General features: G+C 51.1%; 1 protein-coding gene across 1 annotated transcript; it reads right to left on the bottom strand.

Moving 5' to 3' along the window:
- Window positions 1-366: 366 nt before the first annotated feature.
- On the bottom strand, window positions 367-11,108 carry PAPSS2 (3'-phosphoadenosine 5'-phosphosulfate synthase 2; the record flags this gene model as incomplete). Its single annotated transcript, XM_010138010.1, has 12 exons — window positions 367-647; window positions 1,091-1,320; window positions 2,205-2,473; window positions 3,284-3,419; window positions 4,444-4,649; window positions 6,040-6,060; window positions 7,969-8,080; window positions 8,502-8,615; window positions 8,740-8,858; window positions 9,113-9,251; window positions 9,951-10,186; window positions 11,003-11,108. Coding segments are annotated over 12 exons (1,830 nt in total), but the record flags the coding sequence as incomplete, so codon positions are not given.
- Between the last annotated feature and the right edge of the window lie 265 nt (window positions 11,109-11,373).

Genomic DNA, 11,373 nt, shown 5'->3' with positions numbered 1-11,373 from the left:
CTGGAGGGCAGTGACTGATCTGAGCACCAAGTGCCCACTTCCCCCTTCCACCCCAGCACAGGAACTGCTCCTCGCTGCAGCAGCTGCTCCTGCCTCGCGGGTGAGGAGCAGCAGAAAGGCACTGCTTCCGGTCTGCTCCACAGGGACAACAGACGGTTTTATCCCGGTGCTGAGGTCTCAGCTCTGCACCAGGGGCCAGCGTGGCCTTGGTGGCACCAAGGCAACCCAGCTGGCCCATCCAGAGGTTGTGCTGGGCCTCCTGCAGCTGCGCTCCGCTGGAAATGAAGGGGCAACTGCCCTTCCCTTCCTGCTCCATGGGGATGCTCCTGGCAGCTTCAAGGAGAGAGAGACCAGGCTCAAAGTATTTCTGATTAGTAAAAAACACACTCTGACCCGGTATGAAAACCCTAGTCAGACCACTGGAAACGCCAAGTAACTGATCCGTGTCACAATCAATCAATCATCGCTCACTCAATACAGGTATTTCTAGGGAGGAGGAGTAGTGTTAATTCTTTTTTTCCAGTGACTGGTAGTACTCGGTTAGGACTTTCCAAGCTTTGGGGGCCATGAAGCCATCTGGTGGGTTTTCACCTTCACGAGCAAGCTTCCTCATGCGCGTTCCCGAGATGAAGTCAAAATCATCGTGCCTGAGCAAAACAGAGACAGGGTGAAATCAGCACAACTGGCACAAGCAGCGCAAGTCCCCACAGCAGCAGCTCCTCTGTGCCAAGTCACGATCAGAAACCCCCCAGTAGCAGCAGCACCTCCCTGTGGCTTCAAACCCAGGTTTACCGCTGGCAGCGGTCGGGTTCCTCTTTCAAGGTGGGCTGGAGCTGTATGTAACACACCTCTCCAGCGGCAAAAGGCTGTATCTCTACTGCCACTCAGTCCCCAAACTAACTGTTTCTCATCCTCCCTTGTGGCTATAAAGGTGCATCTCTAGTCTCATGAGACCCATCCTTGACCTGGTGTCAGCTCTTGGAGGGGAAAGGGGCTTGCTTTTCCCTCTCCCCAGGCAAGCTGCAGGTGCTACTGCAAATGGCATGCGCCGTGTAGGCTGAAGAAACACCAGCGCGGCTGCCCGCGTTACCTTCCTGGGTCATAAAAGTCCATGGCCCTTTTCAGTTTATTGTAAGCAGCCACCCGGAAGGGGATGATTTCCACCGAGGTCAGGCCTGGCGCCATGCTGAGGACTTTCCCCCCCTGCGTGGGCTCATAAAGGTCCTTCTTGGTCTCGGGGTGAGGCATGCCTGCAGGGTCGCGCCCCACAATGTAGAAATTGGCCCCGGCAATCATGCGAGCTCGGCAGTGCCACTGCACCTGCAAGGAGAGACACAGGGAGCACGGGCTGAGGGCTGAGCAGCAGCTGAGCCACTCGCCCTGGTCTGCACAAGAGATTCCGGCAAGCCGCACAGGAAGGAAGGACGGAAGGACGGAAGGACGGAAGGACGGAAGGACAGAAGGACAGAAGGACAGAAGGACGGAAGGACAGAAGGACAGAAGGACAGAAGGACAGAAGGACAGAAGGACGGAAGGACGGAAGGACGGAAGGACGGAAGGACGGAAGGACGGAAGGACGGAAGGAAAAGCATCAGAAGCCTCCCTGCAGCTTCTCACACCAATCAGGCTGCCCAGTCTCATCTTGCACTGCTTGGACCCGATGCAACATTCCAGTTCTGCTAAGGACATTATTTCAAGGGAAACACTGTGGATGGGAACTGGTGTCATTCCAGTTTGGCAGCAAATGGAGTTTACTTTTTGAACGTGCAAAGGCAGTGCCCAGCAGCCCTCAAGCGGTGCCCAGGCAAAGGCTGCCCACGCATCCCTCTCTCTCCTCGTTCAGGGGAGGTTCAGTGTCTACCGTCCTCATCCCACCGATTCAGCAACAGAAGGGGAACCACTGGGAGAAAGCAAATGAGCATCCCTGCTCAGCAGAGAAAATGTCACAGCAATGAGGTCTGTTTCTCCCCACCCTCCTCACGGCTTGTGAGTGTGCAGGAGCCCACAAAGCCAAGCCCTGCTGGGAGACAGCCACCATGAGCAAGCTACGGACAAACCACGGCGGGAGCAAACAGCGAGGCAATGGCTACCGACTCCCATCCCTGCGGATGTCTGGGACTGTGCGGGCAGGCTGGCAGGCAGGCAGGCACGCCCTCGGGCAGCCGTCATGCCTTGTGGCAGTGAGCAGCAGACGGCTACGTTACCTCTGTAGGGCCAGCGTAGAGCATGGGAGAGGGGAAGATGGCAACAATGGTGGACTTGGGGTCCAGGACTTGCTCCTCCAGCACCGCTGCGTGCTGCTTCATCCGCCACTCCAGTGGGACATCGTCATCTTTGGTCCATCCTCCCAGGGGGTGCAGGAGAAGCACAGGATTTTTGTAACCTCTCTTCAAAAGCTGGCGCCGCGTGTCCTGCATGAGCAGGGCATGCCCATTGTGGACGGGGTTGCGCAGCTGGAATGCAAAGACAGCATCTAAAAGGGAAAGATTCAGAGGGTCACAGGCTTGTGTGGAGCAGCAGACCCTGCTGCTTCATTTACAGGCTACGTTTTGACACAGTCATATGCACATCATAGAGGCGTGTGTCCCATCTTCAGGCGAGCAAGGCCTTAAATACCTTAGATGAGTGTTTCATACATGTACGGTGCCTCTTCCTCGCTCTGCCGAGTTTATTCTCATTGAACATCCTTCCTTTGGGGCCAATTTCAGTCCTATTAGATCTCCTATGATGTTTTTACATGCCACTGGAGACCTCCACTGAGTTCCCTGACTTCTGAAGTGAACTGCCACCTCTCCAGCTCAACGACACCTTCAGGAAGCCCAGTGGTCTCTTCCCAGAGTGAAGGTAGGTGCATGACATCTGCTAGCCTGCTAGGACAGACATTTGGGAGAAGACACCTGAGCTGTTCCCTCTGTGTGAAGGCCAAACACATCAGCACAGGGCTTCAAATGCCAGGAGCGTGGAAAGAGAGGCTCTGACCTGCCAGGGAGGACAAGAGCAGGACGCTCAACACTTTCTAGTCTCGTGCTTGGAGAGGCCTATCGAGGACGCAGCCTATGACAAACACTGTCCTTAAACAAGGAGACCCTGCACCGCATTTTTTGCTGTGCCTCGCATCCCTTTTACTGCTCACCCCAACCAAACAGACCCATGCTGGGAGCATACATAAGCAATGTACCAAGTGCTGCAAGCTCCAGAGCCGGTAATCACAGATCATGCAAACATCCTGGTGGCAGGCGGGGCAGGAAGAGCCATGTCGCTGCTGCTAACCCAGGGCACTCACCAGCATTCATTTCTCTGAACTTCTGCTTGAGAGTGAGAGGAGTCAGGCGGTACTGGTCCAGCCCATCGTTCCATTTGATCTTCTCCAGCACGAGGAGATCTCCACCAACCAGCCAGTCTCCACTCTCCATCACCATCTGTGTATCACACACACGCATTACGGAGGCCCCAAAATATGTCCTTTTCCCTTTCCCATTCTTCTTGGAGAAGTGTTAGGCTTGACTTTGCTTATAGGGTGATTTTCCCTTCTCATTCAGCACGTTGTGGGCAGAAAACACTCTTACACTGACCATGCAGACTGAATGTCACAAGCAGCGCAACCCTATGAAGCCATCAGCCACCAAGTCCCTACCACTACACCTGGCTGCGTGCTAGACTCCTCTCTGGCAGCCAGGAGTCTACAAGTTACCATCCAAGACCTTTCCCCACCTCCCTCTTTGCTCTTTCCTCCTGGGAAATATGCAGGAGAAATAAGCTTGTTGCAAGGTGAGCAACCGCTGCTGAATAATTAATTAAAAGAGATATTTTAAGGTAGGGGGAAAAGAATTAACGCAGCTTTAGCCTTTTTAACCAGACAGCTCAAGTCACTCGGTGCAACCTAGAGCTCTTCCTTTCTAAGGGACGATGTTCTTTGTACTGCCAGAGAGTAAGTGGGATGAGATAAGCTGTAAAAAGGTAACACCCTTGTTGGCTGCCTGTAGGAAACAGCCAAATCGAGGAGTAAAGCGTAGCTAAAAGGAGCACAGGTCAGCAATCTGCAGCCATTAGTGTTCAGCAGCGTTACGAGATCATCACAACCCAAGCGCAGGAAAACACCGGGGGCTAAGGTGGCAGTCGTGCTCAAACCGTTTGGATGTAGGTGCACCGGAGAAGAGGGGCGGACGTAAGGGGCAGCTCCTCAGCAGCATCTCATTTTCCCTTTCACCTTGTGCTTGTTAGCCGAGGCTCTTGTTAAGCCGGAAGCGCAGCAGTAACTCGTGAGCCGCCTTAGTTTTCACTCGGCCCTGCCTGCCTGCTTGGGACACAACGGTTCCCAGCAAAGAGCGGGCTTGGAGAGTAGATAAGGACACTCATGGCCCTCCGCCTGTCATCCATTCTCCAGCCCCTGCCTACGCTTCCCATACTGGCCAGGCTTCCCGGAGCAGCAAGGGTCAAACCTACTTTGACATGCGGGTGCTTTGCGCAGGTGGTGCCCCAGATGCGGGCGCAGCGCTCCTCCTTCCTGTGCTCAAAGAACTCCGGGCTCTTCAGGACAGCCACCCTCTGCCCCGCGTAGCTGAGTGCCAGCGCCTCACAGCCCTGCAGCTGCTCCTTGTCCTCTGCGGAGACTGGCAGCACGATGGGAATGCTCAGGTTGACAACGCCGTCTGGCAAGAAAGGGGGAAGATTTTAACGTCCTTCTGCCTCGGGCACTGGTCTTGGGCACTGAGTAAAAAGAGGTGCTCGGAGGCAGGCTCCTCCCTTTGGAGAGCCAAGTTTTCCAGAACTAGCTTGGGGAATCACCATCAGTCTTGTGAATTGATTCATCGCCCCATTTTCTTTCGGCATTGTTAACAAAGAGCAGTGTCGGTGGAATAGGAAAGCTGCTTCACTTTGGGCCAGAGATGTCTCAAAGACACCTGGAGCGTTTAATTACATTCTGGATTCTCTCTCTCTCTCTCTGGAAAGATTCGTTCTTCTTCCACTAGCTTGTTGTGAAGTCTGAAAAATGTAAACGTACTTGGAAAATGCAAACCTGGATATAACCCCTAGCTCCTCTGAGAGTAGAATAACCTCTTTTAAGACGGTTCCAGCTCGGTGTTCCGCAGAGCATCTCATTCCCTGCACACCTCCTGAACTGCTTCTTCCGACAGGGAAAACATGTCATGCCATGCTTTGTTTCTTTGTTTTTTCTCTGGGTATCTCTATACTTTCACTCCTCCTCCTTTACAGCTCTGCAGAATCCATTTTTAATCGATTTTGTGTGTACAGAGGAGTCTACCTTTACACACGTAGTTTCTAATTTCAGTGTTGTTCCTAAATACCTTGAAGTCGTGTTGATTTATTCCCACTTCCTCAATTTCCCAGTCCTCAACTAAGGTCCTTCCATTTCTCCTTGGATATGCCAGTATTAATACACAAGAATCGAGTCTCTCCCATGGGTTTCCATTCATAAACAAGAACAAACAAATCACTGTTTCAATTTGTTCCGATCTGACTCAAATAATTTTGGACCCTTGAGAGGCTTAATTTGAGGATTTTTACTATTATAAAGATTTTTTAAAAAATAATCTTTAATAAAGTATTTGCATTTACTTTTAATTCACGACATTCATCTGCCAGACAGCAATTTCCAAGCACCTTCGTGGATAATCATGACTATTGTCACATGGGATCCAATCAATATCAACCTCATACATTTAAATCGTATTAACCAGTGATCAGTCAATAAAATCAGCGGGGAAAAAACAAAAAGATGAATTACGAAACCAACAAATGATGCTGAAGCTGAGGATCTCCATTCCCCAATGCAAGATGCGGGGTTAACAAAATCACTCCAGCAAAGGAAATTACAAAATTACACAACTGGAATTTTCGTGAAGACCAGTAGGTAGGACACAGGGTGCGCTGTGCCGCTTGGTAACTGGCTGAATCAAATGGACCGTAGTTTTTTCTCGTCTTAATAATTTTTTTTTTTTTGGTAAATCTCAGAAAATTATAGCAAAAAATCTAAATTCAAGCAATTTCCATAGCACCTAAGAACAGTTGTATACATACCAGCTAGAGAGCGATTCCTTCCTGGGAGAACACAAACACAACGGAGGTGATGGTCACTCACAGGCAACAGTTACGGTAACCGCTTCCAGAACCAAAGCTGATCACTGACGGCCTCTGGCGAGCCCTGCCCAGCTGCAGGCAGGGTGCCTGCTGACCGGACCGCAGTCCTCCGCAGCACTGCTCCGGCCTCTCCAGCGTTCCCCCGTTCCAGAGGGCTCGCCCTGGCCAGTAGCAGTGTGCACCTACGCTGTTGCTGTCACCCAGTCCAAGGGAGGCACGCGCTCCTTGTGCAAAGACTGCAGCACTCCTGCTGCCCTGTGACGTGCAGATCCACCGTTCTGCCTGGTGGCCACCACGCCCCTGCACAAAGCACCTCACCCACCCAACCGTTAGCGGTATCGAGGTGGGATTTACAGCTCAAAGTCTGAGCAAGAGGACCACTAACTTGCGAAAGTTCACCAAGAACAACTGTAGCCCTTCCGAGCACAGCTAGACCTGCCAAAAACATCACCTGCCCTCCAGGGGGAAAGGGCCGGACCAGTGACTCTGGGAAGACCAGCCTCAAACCCCTCTTCAGCAATGCCACACCCCAGCCTCAGCACCACGAGGTGGAAAGCCTCCACTGTTCCCCAAAGCTCATCTAAGCAAATCAGGAACGTTCTCCTTCCTGCGCAGATGTCACCCTGCGGGCCTGACCACACAGGTGCTGAGTCTGGAGATCTCTGTGGCCACAAAACGGACTGGGGACTGATGTTGACGCCTTCTACTACAAAGGCCTTGCTCTGGAGAGTTCATTCCCCACAACGGTCAGTGTCCTGGGCTTTGTCCACGACCCTGCCAAGCTCTATGAATCTTGAATGCACGTGGACCCCAGAGGAACTGTGCTCAGTGACGCCAACGGGTCTGGGGTGGGGGGGCACCCCGAAGACGGCAGCTCTGAGACGAGCCCCTGGTGCAAAGAGCAGAGCTCTGGAGCAACGCGGTCATTACAGGGCACCTCTCGTTAGGCACAACGGGCAGCTCAAAGGCCACAGACCAGTTCTGATAACAAGGGCTTTGGACCACTGCACCCTAGGCAGGAGGTAAAAGGCTATGACAGGTCCAAAAGCTCCCGCGCAGACACCCCTCCAATCCAAAGCAAGCGATCCTGAGCTTTGAATCTGCTGCACGGTGCCCAAATCTTAGTAACAGCAGCAAGTCACTGCCCCACGTGACCACGTGATCCTCTAGAAGGAGGGCAAGAAGACTCCAAGTGACTTGCCCACCAAGATCCCCAAACCCCATGCACAAGAGTGCCCTGCATGCACGTGAGGTCACAGAGTCAGCCTCTACTGCTGAGACAGGACAGAAACGTTTCCTGGCCCAGTCTCGGCTGCAGACAGTCACGGCCTGAACACTGTTTGCCTTTTCCAGGGATGAAGCACCTCTAACGTGTGGCTAATGAATAGATAGGTCTGATTTATTTCAGTTTACACTAATGGATAAGGAGGAAAAAAAGGGGGGAAAAGGTGAAATCAGGCTCTGCTCCTGTTTCCAAGCAACAGCCGCCTTCTGCCACACCAAATTCAGAGCAGCAGCCCCCCTGCTTACTTGGCTTTGGGTTTGCATCTTTATTCACCCTGGTATAAGCGAGCGTGAAAAGAGCTCCACAACGGCTCCTGAAATGCGTGAGCAGCACTGTGGAGACGTCAAAAGGTGGCCACAGCACGGTGAACCGTGTCACCTTCTGTACCCTTTGGTGCATTTCAGAGCATGGCTTCCTGTCCCCTCGGTCCTGTAGAGCCCTTGCACGGGAAAGGGAAGAAAGAGGACAGCACAGCCAAGTATTAAGCTTTTCCATGCGGCTGCCTGCTGAGACACCGCGGAGTAAGCATCACGTCCCGTAGCGGCTTCCCGGGCAGCGCTAACACAAAGCGTGGGGATTCGTACCATTCATCAGGGTGCCAAAATGCATCACTTGCAGGTACTCTGCCTCGCGCATGAAGCCGGTCAGTGGAGTGGCCCAGCCTTCGCTCAGCACCTGCACCCACTGCAGATCCAGCTGCAAAACAAACCCAGACGGCACTCCTGTCACCAGGTCACGCTCAGAGGTTGCTTTTCTTTCCCTTCTGCTGCAACAGCACGCTCATTTCTTTTCCTTCAAATAGAGGACATTCATAAATTGTGGGGAGTTGGTGCCGGGTTTTTTAAAGCCAGGCTCGCATACTTTCTTAGCACAACAGCTTGTGTGGCTGTAACGACATAACGCGGGAGCCTGACAGCCCCGACTTGCTGCAGCACAGGACGAACACACGGCAGTAAATGGCTGAGGATCAGGACCACGCTTCAGCTCACCGTAAACCTCGACAACAAAAGGACACACGGAGCCCCTTCTAGCAACACTCTTGTCGAATCTTCCACCCTTCAAAGAGCTCAACTGTAAGTGAAGCACAGCACAGCACAGCATCCCCACACAGCGGTACCTTAGTGATCTCTATGGATGGCAGCATCTCTGCTTCAGCGCGGACACTATTAAGTTTATTTTCAGGTACAAACAGCTCAAGAACATCCTTAATTGAGCCATGGGGCACGATGTTCTGAAAGACAGACAGACAGACAGCAATTGTAAGGAACGTACTGGTTTGTAAGCGTACACCAAAAAGTCAGCCTCCAAAAGCAGGTTCACAAGCTGCCAGCAGCAGTGGCACAAAAATGACCTACTTGGGTTTGGAGGAGCTCCACAACCTGCTGAATACATTCCGACACCGATGCAATGTTCGTTTTCAACACTAGTTCAGGAGATTCAGGCTTCTCATACTCCGAGTCAATCCCCGTGAATCCTGCCGACAATTAAACCCAAACTAAATTTATTTCCTTTAATACTTGAGCCAACGCAGCTGCACAACAAACCAGTGGGCATTCAACCGTACTGAGTGCTATCGGTACCACTTCAGACAGCAACATTAGGGCAACGGGATACTCTTGTGCACTGCAGAGAGCCTTTCGTAACCCACCGCGATGTGCAGAGCTGCAACGACAAGCTCTCCAACGCTTGGGAAAGCGAAAGGCAAAATAAGAGCTTGCTCTTCCATACCTTTGATCTCTCCAGCTCTTGCCTTTTTGTACAGGCCCTTCACATCTCTGCTTTCACAAATATTTAGAGGAGCATCTACAAAGATTTCGAAGAAAGGAAGTCCAGCTGCCTCATGGATTTTCCGCGCATTTTGACGATCCTGTTGGAAGAAAGACAGGAAAATCACACGTCTCTGAACTGCAGCGAGCGCCTTCCTACTACATGACGTTCCCTGGAAGTGGACACAGGTAAATTTGTCCATGGTACAGAATTAGTATCTATTTAATAAATCTATTATGGGTGTTTCACCTCCCTTCCCCCCTTTCTTTAATGGTACTTTTCAAAATTCTTTTTTCTCTTTTCAGCTTTTTCCATCCAAAACATCAAGAAAATGTCTTCCTTAAGCAGGACAGCAGAACTTTAGAATGTGAATAATTACCTGCCCTGTGGCAAAGAAAGGAACTGCCTGCATCAGCTTCACCACAGCAGCTACCTGGAATTCTCTGGAAGCATTGAAACACGATCAGGACTTCTTCAGGGTGGTGGTAGCGCTATGACAGCCTATTGTTTCTCTGCCTCTTTTCTGCCTCTAACGAGTTAATTGCAGGAGTCTTTGTATTTAAATTTCTCTTAGCTTTTAATAACTTGGTAATATTGAATATATTTAAAGAGGTCATGCCAAACCACTCTCCAGACATTTGTGCTGATTTCATGTAGTCCTGCCTATCGGTGATGTTTAGAGAAGTTAAAAGGAGCCTCTGATGCCATATGTAAGAAGTCCTCTACACAAATCTCTCTTCCTTAAGAACAATCATGAGATCGAGGCTGAAAAGAGCAGAATACGATGCAGCGAGTTTACCTTTGCAAAAGGAGAAATGAAACTAGTTATGCAGACAAGCCCAGCGTCAGCAAACAGCCTGGCCACCTCTGCAATGCGGCGGATGTTCTCCTCGCGGTCCCCAGCAGAGAAACCCAGGTTTTTATTCAAGCCATGCCGAACATTATCACCATCCAGAGAATAACAAGGGATGCCATGAGAGACCAAGTACTCTTCCAGAGCAAAGCCAACGGTGGTCTTGCCAGCTCCAGAAAGGCCTGTTGGAGACAGAAAAGTGAGGTTCAGGTTTGAGGCCAAACGAGTGAAAACGACAGTGTACTGCAATACCTCCTGGGACACCGGCAACGAAACTCCTTCTGTCTGAAACTGCTTTACGGAAGGAATGAGGTAGGGAAGTTTGATTTGTGTTTTTAGCACGCAGTTACCACCACAGAGCCCTGGCCAACCCTTCTTTTGTCGAAGGGGTGGCATTAATGCCATGAGAAAAGCAGAAGAGAAGGGCAACGCGTCGGAAGGTGTATGAAATAAGAAGTAACTTAAGAAACCCACAGTGACTGTTCAAGGAATTGCTGCCGCGCCGCTCCCTGGGAGCACATGCTGTTCAGACAAGATGACTGCCTTGTCATCAGCCATGTGCGACTGCTCACAAGGCCAGTTCCAACACGGTAAACTTAGGTGTTCCGATAAACTTCCCACTGACACAGAACGAAAATATCGGCACATGGTTCTGGGCAGCTCTGGGCACACTTCACTGTCAAGGACTGACTGGATTTGAGGCAAGGCTTCCTCGGCCACACAACTGGGAGCAACAAGTGCAACCCTTAGGGCTTCTGAGGCGTTCGAAGGACTCTGGTAACAGCTGTGAAATTCATAAAAGCAGCAGTAGCTGCCAGGGCGTATATCCTGCTGCATCAGCACTGCATGTCAGTGTTTCCCACACGTAAACGAAATTCCTGTTTCACAAGGAATGCTGACATTTTCCACGGATCCCAAATCCCCACCTCCGAGCCATCCTCATGTATGAAAGCGGGTTTCACATGCGAAGCCACACTTTCACGCCCGGAGGAAAATACCTGTTAGCCAAACTGTGCAGCCTCGAAATCCGCCCCTGGTACCAACGACTTGTCCTCTCTTACTTCTGCTGACGTGATGGGCTTGGTAAACCACATTGGTTGATCCCTGATGAAAACAAAGCAAAGCAAAACACTTGTTACCTTGCTGCTCTCTGTACCAATGAAAATCGCAGCTGGGACTACTACAAGGGAGAGAAACACAAGTTCATCAAAAATCTGCATGAGCCATTGCCGTGAACTTTGGTAATTAGGTTACTTTGGTGTAAGTTGGATTTCTGTCTGAATAGCGCAGACTTATCTTCTGAAGACAGTATCCGCCTCTGCTCAGAGCACTTCTGGTGGCAATGCCTTCACACCTGCGGCTGCCCGCA

The sequence above is a fragment of the Buceros rhinoceros genome, unplaced genomic scaffold (assembly GCF_000710305.1).
Source record: "Buceros rhinoceros silvestris isolate BGI_N320 unplaced genomic scaffold, ASM71030v1 scaffold13146, whole genome shotgun sequence".
NCBI lineage: Eukaryota > Metazoa > Chordata > Aves > Bucerotiformes > Bucerotidae > Buceros > Buceros rhinoceros.
This window is presented reverse-complemented; position numbering and strand designations above follow the sequence as displayed.